The 15,508-nt window shown below is 41.6% G+C and overlaps 1 protein-coding gene across 2 annotated transcripts in view; it reads left to right on the top strand.

Annotated features, from left to right (window-relative positions):
• Window positions 1–15,508, top strand: part of Thsd7b (thrombospondin type 1 domain containing 7B) — an 877,985-nt gene that overhangs the window by 352,360 nt on the left and 510,117 nt on the right. For both annotated transcript variants that reach the window (XM_026779900.1, XM_005348232.3), the window contains exon 4: window positions 4,268–4,516. In XM_026779900.1, coding sequence (XP_026635701.1) covers window positions 4,268–4,516 — 249 coding nt within the window. The remainder of the gene's footprint in view (window positions 1–4,267; window positions 4,517–15,508) is intronic.

Raw genomic sequence — 15,508 nt, forward strand, 5'->3', positions numbered from 1 at the left:
CGTGTGTGTGTGTGTGTGTGTGTGTGTGTGTGTGTGTGTGTGTGATCTGTTTACAAGGAAGCCAGCCATATTGGATTTTGGCTCACCCTAACGTCTTGTTTTAAATTGGTTACCTCTTCCAAAGACTTCCATAAACTGCATTCTGACATCCTGGGACTTACTGCTTAGTACATAACAATTTCTGGACTCAAATCCTAGCAATGTTTTGTCGATCGATCAGCAGTGTTCCATTTTGTCATACTGAAGAATGACAGCCCTTCCCAATAACTGCCTTCAACTGAGATTGACAGTATGTTCTCTGGTAGGTGCATCAGAGAGATTGACAGTGTGTTCTGGGGTAGGTGGATTAGAGAGATTGACAGTATGTTTTGCAGTAGGTGGATCAGAGGTTCTTCTTCATGCATTTTATCCCAGGTTCAGAACACATGACATTGAATTAATGAATTTATGAGATGTGCTGCCCTTTTCATTTTCTGAGAACTAACACATTCCAAACAGAGCTTAAGAAATGTAACTCTGGATCACAGCTTTATCTGATATCCTCTAAGAATGTGTGACATTAACCCTCAGTGGCTTAGCAAACATATGAATCTGAAAATCTCACTAGAACCTACTCACTACTATGAGCAACCATGAGCATATTTTCTTCTGCTTTGTTCAAGTGGTATATCCCCTATTTATATTTTCCCAAGTTAAACACCTCAAAACATTATGCCTAGAGATGGAGGAATCACTATTAAAAACTTTGTCCATCTCAGTATTTAGCCAAAGTTTGTGGTTAATTTTGGGAGTCAAACATTGATATGCATACATTTCTAAGAAAATTATCCTTTCCTTATCAAACTTTTGGGTGCTTTGGACTGGATAAGGTGAGTACTAATAATAAGAAAGTGACAAAAAATAAAGAAATGCCAGTGAATATATGGAATATTATCCTCTTGAGTATGATTTTTCCCCACTCAAGATTATTTAATCTCAATTAAAATAATGTTCTATCACCCATAACATGACATCTTTCGAGACCTAATTTTTTATTTAAAAAAAAGATTTATTTTGTTTCAGATTATGTGTCTCTGTCGAGTATATGCATATAAGTGCAGGTGCTCATGGAGGCCACAAGAGGGCAGCAGATCTCCTAGAGCTGGAGTTACAGACAGTTGCTTGTTAGGTGCCTGTCTTAGGGTTACTATTGCTGTGAAGAGACATCAAGAACAAGGCAACTCTATAAAGAAAACATTGAGTTAGGGTGGTTTGTTTACAGTTTGAGAGGTTCAGTCCATTATCATGATGAAGGTGAGCATGTCAGTGCACAGGCAGACATGGTGCTGGCTACACCTTGACCAGAGGACCGCAGGAAGTCAGCTGACTCACAGGGTGGTATCCTGAGCATAGGAAACAATTGCATTCAAACTACCACATTGCACTCTCTGGCTTCCATAAGCTTGTAAAAATAGCATAACACAAAATGCATTTTGTCCAACTTCAAAAGTCCCCATAGTCTACAGCAGTCTCAACACTGTTTAATAGTTACAAAGTTTAAAGTCTTCTGAGACTCATGCAATCTCTTGACTGTAATCCTCTATAAAATCAAAATTAAAAAACAGATCACATACTTTCAACATATAAAGCACAGGATATACATTACCATTCCAAAATGTAGGAAAGGGAGCATAGTGAGGAAATACTGGACCAAAGCAAGACTGAGAACTGGGGAAAACTCTAAACTCTGTATCTTTATGTCTAATGTTGAAATGTTTGTTCAATTACATTTTCACCATCTTTCTGTCCTTCATTGCCTAAGCTTGGCTTTCCTGATACTTGCTTGCTCTGTAGAGCATACTGGCCTCAAACTCAGAGATCGACCAGTCTCTGCCTTCCCAGTTCTGGTATTAAAGGCATGCACCACCACATCTGACTCTAAGGTTTTCTTTAATTCCTTTTCACAAGTTGGAAATTTAGCTGGGTGGGATATTGCCCTGAAGTTACCATTTCCTTTGTTCTATGTCTAAACTGTTTCTTTCCTTGAACTCGGGACTTGATTCCATTCCACTTTTTGATGTTTCTTTTCCCCTTAAAAATTTCCATATTGTAATTCATCCCGCTCAGCTTGCTCCTTTTCATTACAAATCTTCATTAGAGTTAATATCTACTAATATCCACATGACAGAGTCTATACTAAGCTATTTTGCGATTTCTTCTGCCAATGGAATTAAGCCAATGCTCTTCATGTTAGTGTTAGGCAAACTCTTCAGACAAGGGCAAAAGGTATCCAATTTCATCACCAAAATATCGTAAGAATGATCTCTACACAATATACTAAAATTCTCCTCTGAAACTTCTTGAATCCCCAATAGTTCAAATAAATCTTAGCACCTCTCTTCCTTTCTTTACTGGTATGATACATTAAGCAGTGCTTTAAGCATTCCACTGCTTTAATAACCCGAAGAAATTTCTCCAAACAAACACATGATCAGGGTTATCACAGCAATACCCCAGTCGCTGGTACTAACTTCTGTCTCAGTTAGGGTTTTTCTTGCTGTGAAGAGAAAACATGACCACAGAAACTCTTATAAAGAAAACATTGAATTGGGATGGCTTGCTTACAGTTGCAGCCGTTCAATCCAGAATTAGGATGATGGGAAGCATGGGAGTGTGCAGGCAGACATGGTGCTGGCTACATCTTGACCAAGGGCTTCAGGAAGTCAACTAAATCACTGGGCACTATCCTGAGCATAGGAAACCTCAAACTCCACCCCCATAGTGATGCATTTCCTCCAACAAGGCCATATCAACTCCAACAAAGCCATACCTCCTCATAGTGCCACTACCTGTAAGATTATGAAGGCCAATTACATTCACACTCCCACAGTGCCTGACATAGATGCTGGGAACTGAGCTGAGGTCCAGGCTCTTAAAGGGACTACTGCGCCATCTCTCTCACTTCTCAGGTCCACTTTTCATGCATCCTCTACTTCTTCCTCTTTCTCTACTTTTCTACTTGCCCTTTAATACTACAGCAAAACCAAATGGCCTTTGACCTTTGCCCAATGGTGCTTGTAAAGCTTTAGCAACCAGGCTTGTATGATTAGAGAGAGACTGATTTATAGCGTTTGCCAATTCTTATAGTGTAAATACACCCATTGCAGTCATTTTAAAAAGTTATTTACACAAAGTCAAGTGCTTTGAAAATTTGGGTTCAACTTTCCACAGGTTCACATCTCAACAGGGTAGTTCTATCTCAAGGCTCCAAGTGTACAGTTTCCCTGAATAGAGCAGTACTCCTCCTGGGTCTGCAGAACTCCCATATGCCCTTTGAAACCTGGCACTGATGATGGCCTTGCCAGCCAACTTGTCTTGTGCTTCTCCTCAGCAGTACAAATGCTGTAGTGTTGATGCCATGATCATAGCCTTTCATATATCCACTTCCCAGTCAGACTCAAATTTTGCATGTTAAAAAAAATTGATGCTAAGAGCCAAATAGTGTGTAGGAACATAATCAGTACCGCATTTTACAAAGTATATCGGTAGTTCTAAGAATAGATAGCTTACTCTAAAGCTTTTATTTACCTTCATTAGATGGTACACAAATCATGTAGGCTCTATGAGCCCAAGTTCTTCTCTCTGCAAAGCGAATATAATAAAGTGTAACCTCCTAACACTGCTACAAGAGAGCACAGCCCAGACCCCGTGGGTGACTGATAAGAGTTTACAGCATGAGGGAGACACTGGGCAAGCGATAAGGTAGAGTGTTTATTCTGCAAGTGTCTCTCTAGAGTGAGACAGTTCTATTGCTGTGTGTGAAAGAGAGTCAACTCCGAGTCTTAAAACATTCTCATGCCTCAATCTCCTGTGTAGGTGGAGCTGTAGGTATGTTCCACTATTTGCAGTAAGTTTATGTTCTTAACATGTACTATGTTTTATTGTTTTATCCTGAAGCCTGTTGCTTTAAAAGGGGATTCGTATTAAAATGTCAAATTAAGGCAAGTGTGAAGTTTCGCAGGTTTAAACACTGCTTCCAAGCCTGATCCACATGTTAGAAAGACAACTCCGCAAAGTTGTCTTCTGACATTCACATGTGTGCAAAGCGGCAGGGCACACACACACACATACACACACACACACACACACACACACACACACACACACACACACACACAAAGCTCAAACTTGATTTTCAACATTTTTTTTCTCATAGTTAGAATTTCATTGTGATGGTTGTATCCATTTAATCTCTATATTTTAATTCTCTTTCCTGTTATTCTTTCAGTTTATGTATGCAAGATTCCTTCCCACTAACCGTCCAACCCTGTGTGATGCCAAAGGACTGTGAGACTTCAGAGTGGTCCCCCTGGAGCCCCTGCTCCAAGACCTGCCGTTCTGGGAGTCTGTCACCCGGAGTCAGGAGCAGGAGCCGCCATGTGAAGCACATTGCAATTGGAGGTGGCCAGGAATGCCCAGAACTTCTTGAGAAGGAGACCTGCATTGCTGAAGGGGAACTTCTGCAGCCATGTCCCAGGTATTTCACCTTGGAATATTTTTAATAGCTATAACCTTGGAAGTGGCCATCAAAAAGTTAACATCAATAAACATGGCCAGGACTTGTTTCTGCTGAATCTTTCTTGGGGTAGGGCTCTGTTAGTTATTAATGCAGTGCCGTGGCTTAAGAGCAGGGTCTCATGTGAAGGATCCCACCATTCCCCTTCTGTTTCTACAGCATTGGTACTGTTATGCTTTCTAAAAGTGCCTTCGTTTTCTCGCCCTCTGTTGCTATATACTTCCTGTAGTGCTTTAAACAGAGTAAATAACAAAAGTGTTTGTTACCTTCACCCGGTTTGACACTTGTAACTATTTGTAACTAGCCTGGAGCCCTTCATCACATGCTCATTGTACAATGAGGCCATCAGCAGTCAGAAACATGAAATAGTCACATGATGTTGCATTGCTAACGAATTGCAACACTTAAGTTCTGATTCTCTTTTGCCCCATGTAATATTGCCAGTCTGTGCCAGAATTTCTTTTTCCAGATTCCCCAGGGAGCCAGAGAATATTGGAAAGTGGCTCACTACCAATTTTAAGTAAAATTTTTAACATCTTGGTATTCATTTAGGGGTGGCCTGGCTGTATTGTACTTGGTAAAGGCCTTCAGGGTATCTTTCTTTAGGTTGTGGGTTTGTGGTAGACTCCAAGCTCATGTGGTAGAAGTCCTCTGAGGCTTGTTGTCTATTAGGAAATCTATAGGAACAGAGAGATGTTCTGAACTCACTGCTAGAGGACATTTTCTAGAGATTTTGTAGTCTAGAAGACATGAGGATGAGCTTCCTCTTCCCACAAACAATATTAAACAAGGCAAAAATGGTTTCTTGTATGAATCCATTATTTGGAGACAAAACCAACTGATACACTTGTTTTTTGAGTGTGGCTGGCTATAAAACCTAGAGGAAAACACTGGAGCTCATCAGGTAGGAGTTACAGTGGTTGTGTGCTACCTGGATCTTCCTTAACGCTGAATTATGTGCACATTGTGGAATTCAAAGATATGTCTCTGTCGTAAGATTTCTAGTCCACGCCTCGCTTACCTTCTTGGTCAGTGTTGCTATTAATTTATTATTTATTTTGCTAAAATGATCCTTTAGATTTTTTAATTATTATTTTTAAAAATTATGTCTGTGTTGGGATTTATACACATGAGTATCAGTTGCCCATGGAGGCAAGAAGAGGGCATTGGATCCTCTGGAATGGAACTGCAGGTGGTTGTGAGCTGTGTGATGTGAGTTCTGGGAACTGGAGTTGGGTCCTCTGCACGAGCAGTCCACTCTTAATCACCTCTCAATCACTGACCCATCTCTGCAGCTCCAGATTCAGATGATTACCACCCCTGACATCAGTAGCTCAGTAGGGTTCAGCTCACTGTCCTTCACACATCAGCACAATCGTATAGAATCTATCTCAGATTGTTCATTGTACAACCATGTCGCAAAATACTCATTTCAAGTAAATTGGGGCCTTGCAGATGATATAACTAGAATCTCTTTCTATTTCAAGCCTGGAGATGCTTGTAATTAGACTTTATGTCCATCATTTACTTGATGTGGCATCTCAAAAAGGCACATGTCTTCTTTAGGACACTTTCCTTCATAGTGGCATTATTAGTTTTATATCACTTACATTATAGGTGTGTAAAATCCCAGGCCCAATGCTTAGGACATAAAGAGAGTACCAAAGGGCTGCCATTGCTGGTGTGGTATAATTTTGACCCTTGCATAAAGAAAATCCTCTCTTTCCTTGAACAGCAGATTATAGTAGTCACAGGATGAATAAAACTATGGTTTCTGTGTATTTTGGAAATCTTCCTCATGGGTATATAATTCAGATTTTTTAATAGTGTGCCTGTAGGAATAGAATCTTGATCTATCATCATATACTATTGTGGGCCAGTATTATATCAGGGCCTTAAGTGAACTAAATATGAAGGCTACATGGAAGATGAGAGTTTCTCATATGTTGGGACTCTCTGGAGACTCAGTCACAGTCTCTCCACATCACTCTGAGAATCATGATGTTTTCCCTGAAGATAGACACCCAGTTGAGATACATATATCTGGGTGCATGTAACACTCTGTGCCATTCTTTAGCAGCAAAATAAGTTGGGACTGTGATAATTATGCACCCCAAGTGAAGTCCTTTAATGGTTATTCATTTATAATTCATGGTATTTAATATCTGGAAGCAGAGACTAGCAGGTTTTCTGATGACAAGCAGGCCTAGATCTGTTGTTTGAACACATAGATGAGTTTGGCATTTATTTAAAAACAAAATCAAACCCTTTCAAATTATGAACCTGTTGGAAATGAGCTTCTTGGAGAAATCTCTGAAGTACCAACCAGTGTTGCCTGCAGAGATGCTAGGTTAACTAATGTTTCTCCTTAGTTATGGGCAAAAAAATGAATGAATAACAACAGAGACATCAGCCACCCTTCTGATTTATCTGGGTTCCAAGCTGTGGCTCCTACGACAGGGAAGATGGGCCACACAACATAAAGGCTGCAAATCTCCTTTTGTTTCTCATTGGACATTGATGATTAAAATTCATTGTGAGCAATAGAAATGAAAACAAAAATCTATTAAGAAATACAAATGCCCACATCTCCATCCCAGAATTCATGAGTGTCCACATACATCAAGCAATTTTATTCGCTCCATTTCTCTGTAGCAGGAAAATGCATGGTTCTGAGTCTTCACATTGTTTTGATTAAACCCTTACATTGTGATTTGGCTTTACTCTTTCTCTGTCTTTTCTATTGAAAACATGGCCGATCATTAAATAAATACACAAACACAGAGTTCTTGTTCTTTGCCAAGCATGGGGTTAAATGCCAGGGTGACTTCAGAGAGCACAATAGACACATGCCCCTCCCTTCATGGAAACAGACTTCAGTAACAAGGAAGAACAAACAATAACATACATAAAATTTATTTTTGGTGCCCGAGTCGTTAAAAAACAAAATACTAATATTAGGTCCAGAGGGAAACTTCTGGAATGCTGTGGTGGTCTTGGTCAGCACTGTTTACAGAATTAAATTGTGTTAGTAGAGAAAGTTTATTTGAACAAGGGCTATGTCAGTTAGGGATATTATTTAAAGAACATGAATAACTACTTGGAAAATTAGGGGGCAAATACTCCCAGAAAAGCATGTGATGGAGAAGAGATTTAGTCCCTGCAAACAAGTGTTTTTCCCTAGCGCAGTGTTGAGGATCCTGGGCTCCACTGACTCACTACAGCCATGATCAACGAGTCAGTCCTTGACACGGGTGTACCGAAAGAAGCAGAAATAAGAGCGGCCAGTTTTAAGGCGCTCTTGAGAATAAGAACGTGTTGGAACTTGCATGACTTAATCTGAAGGGAGATAAGGTCTAGCCATGTTTTGTTGTAAGGACATTTGGGACTGAATAAGAATTAGCATTGTACACCCCTAAGCTTGTCTCGACACTGACTCAAGATCAGCCCAAGAAACTCCCTTCTCCAATATCACTCAGTCCAAAGCAATTGTGTGCTCCTCTCTCAGCTCCAGCATAGCCCTAAACACTCACTGTGGGTGATAAGCATGGGAGAGAAATCAGTCTCCTTTTTACCCATGACCTTGAGTTCTTTGGCATTTTCCTCTACCATTGGGTATTGCTTTCTGTCTTCAGACACTAAAAGATGTGCGATTTATAAAAACTCCTAGCACCATGGCAGAGGGGTCATTGGAACCATGCTGTGCTGAGCCAGCCCTGCCCTTCACTGGTCCTGGTATGGGTGGTCCTGATCTTAGCTGAATTTTATAGTAGGAGAGCTGGCCCTACCCCTCAGGGGAGAGCCACTCCCAGACTTGAGAAAGAGGACCCCACCCCTCACCATAGGTATGCACCTCACCTGGGAAGCACACACTAGAGCTGACCTTGTTGTTGGGGTTACAGGTGAGTCAGCCCTCAGGGTGTGAGAACAGGAAAGTTGACCTCCCTGTCATATGCCCACTACAGCAGTTGGGAGAGAGGACCCTGTGCCTTACCTAGGCAAAATAGTAATTGGCCCTGGTAATATGAATGAGGGAGACCTGGATCTGAGGGCCCAAGAGCAAGCTGACTGCCCTGTTCTTTATTGTGGGCTCTATGGGTGAGCTAGCCTAGGCAGTGCTGGATAGCTCATCTGGGTAGTGACAATGAAGACAAGGGAGGGAGCGAAGCAACCCAGCTACGACCCAGGCCTGGACACAGGGCTATGTCTTGGCCCACCCCAACATCTACAAAATCTATGAACAGTTGGAGCATGGTAAGGGGACAAACCTACAGATCCAAAACAGTGTGATATCCATGACAAAAGACAACAACAGGATATGCAAGAGGAGCCCCGGTGAGAGGCCATTATAGGTGATATAGCAGAAGCCAGAGGCCTGGAGCCAGAGCAATGACTAGCGAGACTAAAGGGTAAACGGTGTGTCTCAACAGGCCACACCATGACCAGAGTCTTCTTTTTTGTTTGTTTTTGGATTTGTTTTTATTTTTGCTTGGTTTGGTTTTTAGTTTTTCTTTTAAATTTAGCTTTGTTTTGGGGGGGGGGAGATTACAAGGACAGAGGGCAGATTCGAGGGGACAGGGTGGTATGGGGGATCAGAATACATGATATGGAATCCACAAAGAAATATTAAAAGGAAAACAAACAAATGCCTAGGACCATGGTTGTTCCTGTATCCCAGGTAACATCCAAAGGATTTGATCCACAAGCCCAAACCCTCAAGGACTTGTGCATGATGAGGCAGCCTTGTTGACTAGAATCTTAATAAAGCAAAGGCCGGGGCCCAATCATTCTCCTCGCCCCTCAGGGAAGAACTACAATAGAACCCCGTTCTAGTGGAAAAACTTGTAATAATCACACAAGAATGTTGATTGAGTCACCTGCGGACATCTTTGTTAGAAATGACACCTCCTGCCAGCCACTTGTAGGAGACAAGTTTTCATACGAAAATGGCTGTTCAACCCCTTACATGATCATTTAAAGTTTGGGATTGAGTAGCAGGCAGCACTACCAGATGGTGACAGTGGCCAATGCAGAGTACACCTCGTCAGAAAATTTCCAGGCAGAAGCTGCATGGCTAATGGTGTCACGTAGACTATGCAGCATTACCTCAGAGAAAAGCCATTTTATTAAATGTGGTTTCAATACTTCACGCTGGCACAGAATAGATGGGTCCTGTTAACCCCCCTTCCTTCCTTGTTACTGATATGTGTAAATTTATCTGTATTATGGGTAGGGTAGAAACCCTTGGCATAAATTCTGTATATGGAAAGTGACGCTGAGAGACATTTCCAGGCCCCTACATTGCCTTCTGATTTGCTGGTTACACAACCCCAGATATCAGCCTTTCTTTCTCTCTCTCTTTTCTTTGCCTATTAAAAAATAAGAAAGTGTTTTGGGGCAGTTTCCCTTCAAAATCTGTTTCAGTCTGTCAGGAAGCTAATTGTTGGATAATTCAGAAAGGAAGAAATGGAAAACACTGGTTTATTTGTCCTGTGAATTTTGCATACAATGTTCTTCCAAACAGAGTAGTTTAGCAAGGGAGTTCTCACACATGCCCAGGGCTTGCCTGCCTTTCTCCCTCCCTCCCTCCCTCCTTCCTTCCTTCCCTTCCTCCTTCCCTTTCTTACTCGCTCCCTTTTTTCCCTCCCAGAGCAAGTCACCTAGCATAGCATTTGACTCATATTCAGTGCTCAGCAAACACTGGGTGAATTAATGTCTGCTCAAGCACCAGAAAGATAGAGAACAATAACTTGCATGTATCCTTTATTGCATGCATACAGTTATTGTATAATGTGTGTGAAGCAATGAAAGGCAGTTTGTAAAACGCACCTGAAATTAGCCCAATCAAAACAATCAGGTAGAAACTATCCCAGACAGGGGTGACTACAGAGAGCTTGCACGGTCTCAGACGTTCCCTGTGTATAGCAGGTCTAATTTTCCAGATCATAATGACTGTAAGTAAATGTTACCCCAGATAAGGCAAGGAGTGAAACCACACTCTAGATTTGGTCACAACCTGGCTTCTAACACACATCACCACTCACATCTTTTAGATCTTCTCCCCATTGATTTCTCTCATTGCACCCAATACCCCACACATAGTACAAGCTCAATAAAGAGTTGTCAGATAGATTAATGGATTCTTTAAGGAGGCATGGTTTCCATTGTTGTTTAAATTAAACAGATTTCTGCAGCAATTGAGAAGTAAAGGAGCCATACCCCAGAACACCACGGAGAATCTGTTTCAGAAACGAAACAAGTTTTCTAAGAATTTGAAATTATTTCCTCGGGACATTGGCACCTTTTTTATTGGATCTATCTATTACTGGTAAATGTGGTTTCATGAGTCCTGCTGGACGGAAGATTTGTTCCCCGGTTAGCGTAAGGAAGTTAACGTACTGTTAAGTGCTCTGCATAGCTATGGAAGTCTATTAATAATACATCTGTGTAGGTTGGCTAGCAAAGCCATCTGCTGAGGAACAGAGAGGCTTGCTTTTCAAAGTAGCTTTCCATAATCAATAGCCCACTCTATCCAATAAAAAATTACTAGAGCATAAAATGTATAAAGGCTTGACCAGTTCCCTTATGCTGATGGTCTGTTTACAAAAAAAAAAAAAAAAAAAAAAAAGACAAGTTAATTCTTTTCCAAATGCATTTACAACTTTCAAAGGACAACACACATTATCATAAATTAGTCACGCTGTAGAGCACTGATTTTTAATACACTCACACATTTAATTGGAATACCTTGCACTGGGGTTTCAATTCCAGGAGTGTTTGCAAATCGATATGTGCTCAATCAAAACATGACCGTTAACTAATGCAATTGTTTTGTCAATCTGTCATCATCAATTCACTTAAGATTCTACCCCTTATTCCTGGCTTCACATCTTAGCTGTCCGATGAGGGAGAGAGGAAGTCCACCCTTTGAGCAGTCCCGAGCCTTGTGAAAGTGTCAAAGCCTAGATTCGAAGGGCAGAGGCGGCCATGGAGCTGGTGTCTTAGGTGACACATTGTCAGGATGGAGATCTTTTAAAGAATTGTCACTGAACACTTCTTCACTTCTAATTTTAGCTTTGCTCATTTAGGAGAGCTGTACTCATTGCCAAAAGAAAGAGAATTTTAAACTTCCCCTTCCTTTGTCTCTCAATGTAGGGGATAGGTTTAGTTACAGAATTCCTTAAATTGGATGTTACTCTGAAAGTCAAGCTGCCAGAGTTATTTATTATTTAACTCCAGGACTTCAAGTTGCCCTGTCCTAACCTAGATTTTTGTCATTTGCATTTGCATGAGAAATGTGTTTCCACCCTTAGAAGATTGCTCTTAGAGTGGTTACATTAGTATCTTTTACAATGGTTAATATTTTGACTATTTGAAATTTATACAATTTTATGAATGATAGCCATCCATCATGACTCCTCCCAACTCCCCCAGTACCCTCACCCCTCCTCAGCTTTCCAGATTCATGGTCTCTTTTTATTTTTAACTTTAGGATATATTTTTATTTTAATTATGTATATACATGTGTATGTGCAGGTGCATATGTGTGCTATATGCAGGTGCTCATGGAGTCCCGAAGAGGATGTTGGCTCTCTTGATGCTATAGACTACAGGTGGTTGTGAGCTACCTAACCTGGGTGCTGATCGTGGATCATCTGCAAAAGCAGCAAGTGCTTTTAACCACTGAACCAGGTCCTAAGCCTCATAACGTTGATTTTACTTTGTCGTTATTATTATATTATTATTATTTAGGCTGTGGATAGCACCTGAGAATGATAGCATATCAAATCTTTTTTTTTTTTTTTTTGTTTTTTCGAGACAGGGTTTCTCTGTGGTTTTGGAGCCTGTCCTGGAACTAGCTCTTGTAGACCAGGCTGGTCTCGAACTCACAGAGATCCACCTGACTCTGCCTCCCAAGTGCTGGGATTAAAGGCGTGCGCCACCACCGCCCGGCTAGCATATCAAATCTTAACATTTATATAGAATGTAGATGTACTGATTGACTACCAATGAGTTTCAGGCATGAGTTCATGTTTCAGAAAATAGATTCTAGAATGTAAACAGACGGAAAAGGGCTGAATTGCTCAGCATCTAATCTATTAGAAAGTTGTTTCCACCTTTAACATGTATTTAGAATGCAATTGCTTCTCTCCGCACCCACCACCATGACTTCTGCACTTTAGCTACCCTGGGCTTACAAAGATTTCTCCCTCATCTTCCCTTTCCCTACCTGCTCTCACTCTTCATTCCTCCCCTGGGTGATTCTCTTAGCACTGAAATTACTTTGTCCTGTTGCCACCCACCCCACCCCATTCCCGCCCGACAAACTTCCCATAATTTCCTCTTGCCTTTGGGAAATAATTGCCCTTACACCAACCTGCAAGGCTCTCTGTGTAACCTGCTTCCAGGTCTCTGCCCTTAGACTCTAAGGCTTAGAGCATCTCTCCCACCACAGTGGACTCTGGATGTTTCTTAGGAGTCAAGCCTTCTCAGCTTGACGTTTGAACCTGTTCACTGACCTGCTAAAACCCTGACAGCTACTTGGTCCTCTGTTCTCTGACTCTTTTCACTCAGGACTCTGGTCTTCCTTGGTGAGGCTCTCTTTCTGTCTGTCTCTTTCCTGTTGGTCTAGTGCCATGTTAGATACTGAAACTCTGATGTCTTCCCTGGATCTTGGAATCTGTCGGGCTCCCTGTTGTCTGAAGTCACTCACGATGTGCACAGAGCTGGAAGTCAGAAAAGGGTGGGTAAACACAGCATGACCTAGAGATGAACGGCCTCTCTGAGCAGGCCTTTCTATTTTCCCAGTAGAGCTGCTTGGCAGGTCTTCTCTGGCTTCAGTCTCCGGTCCCTGACTGTCTGTAACTTACATTTGGAGTGCTAGCAGCCCCCCCCCCCCATTAGTGCATGGGTTTTTGGAGTGACTGGATGTGTGCTTGCTCACTAACATCAGGGTCCCCGAGTTGTGACCACCTGAGTAGATGGTTGATTTGCCCCAAAGAACTGACATGGGAATGGTGTGGGGGATTTGATTTCAGGGCTTTCTTGAGAAAGAACTCCCTCCCCTTTCAGAAACTTGTTTTGGCAACTGTTAGTGATGATGTGAATTTTCACAGTTAGATTGTCTGCTGTTCGACTTTCATCTCCTCCCCCCTGTGAATCTTTCATCGCTGAAAGTGTTGAAATTTAACCTTGTGAAACTATAGTAGTGTAATTATAAAACAACCGGTTGGTAAATATCTTGATATTGAGAAGTGTTATTGGACAGACACCACTGACAATTTCACCAGGACCTCTGGAAGATCTATGTTTTTATTGCAGCCCGGGATCCAGTTCCTCCACCCAGTACCAGGGCTTGCTGGTTCTTGCATTGCCCAAGTTGGGTAGAGCACCTGTTTTCACTGAGCTTGCATTCAGTTTCACCAGAGTAGACTTTGTGGCTCTTCTATTCACAGTAACAACCGAGCCAAGCCAAATTCACTTTGGATCCTACCCGACACCATAACAGCCCAAATAAACTGTCATGTTTGTTCTCTTGAGTCAGACTGTTAGGAAAACACAAATTGATCTTATACCCATGCCAGGGTAGGAGGCACGGAAACTTACTCCTTTCTTTCCTTTGGTATTCATCTACCCCACTGGAGGCATTCCCACAGCTACCTCCAGGATGTAGCTTCCCCAGAGGACATGGGACTCTGGTTTCTAAGGCTCCATATTACCCTCCTAAGCAGGAGAGCAGCGTGATGATGTGCTGCAAGGTGCTGGAGTTAGAAAGCAGGGTTTGTAAAACCTGGCCATCGACACAGACTCATCCACTAAAGAGAACATCCTAGGCCAAGGAGCCCGCATTTGCAAAGGACTGCCACCACAAGCATGCCGGAAGACGGGAGAGTGTAGCCTTTAGCTGAGCACACTCCTTTGATTTCTTATTCTGTCATATCCTAGAGACACTCTCTCTCAGGCTGGTGGAGTTCAGGGCACTTGGTTCTCATGATTGCTGGGTGATTTTTGACTAAACATAACTGAGGTTTTTGGAAAACATAAAGTGAAAAGAGATGAGCCAAGTCTATGAAATAATCTGTATTTAAAAAGGAGCATATGCCCTTTACTGCTCTGTTGTTTCCTTTGCCTCTTGCCGAGTTGGTATTTTCTCAGGGATGGGAAACAACAGTGGTAGTAACAAATGCCCCATTTTTCCTTAGAGAATTTTGTCACTTGCCAGTGAACGGAAGTTAGGTCTCCCTGGTTAATAAGCTACCAACAGAGATCTTATTGCTTTGTGTAGAATCACCATCATTAAACTATTCCTTTTCATTTTTCTTCATAATGACTTCCAAAAAAATCTATCCATTACTAATTATTACAGAGTTGTGAAAAATTAATTGAAAAAGTGGTTTGTACAAGGTAACCTATTCCTCATTTGACTTGCAATGATGCTAAACTGTTTTCCATGCTCTTTTCAACATTTTGTTTGCTAGAATAGGAATGTGGCATTAAAAAAGTATAGAATATAGGATGTTTAGAATTTAAAAACATTTTAAAATTATTCTTTGATAATTTTAAATATGTATAGAATGTATCTTGATCATTTCCACCTCGCACTTCTCTTCCAGCTTCTCTTAAGCCTCCCCAACACAACTCCCTCCAACTCCATGTTCTGTCTTTCTTTCTGTGAAATAAACCCAGTAAATTCTGTCTGTATGCCCATGAATGTGCACCAAGCATAGAAGCATCATCCCACCAGTGGCTGCTGCCCTGAGGAAAAGACACTCTTCCTTTCTCGGCAGCCGTCAACTACCAATGACTCCTCGGCATGGAGTAGAACCTTGGGAGTCTCTTCCTGATCTGCACTGGAATTTTAGCTAGCTCAGTCTTGCATAGGTCTAGTGTCACAGTGACTTTCAGTTAAGTGTGAAACCACCCTGTCACATCCAGAGGAAAGCACTCTTCCCC

Source organism: Microtus ochrogaster, chromosome 6 (genome assembly GCF_000317375.1).
Source record: "Microtus ochrogaster isolate Prairie Vole_2 chromosome 6, MicOch1.0, whole genome shotgun sequence".
NCBI lineage: Eukaryota > Metazoa > Chordata > Mammalia > Rodentia > Cricetidae > Microtus > Microtus ochrogaster.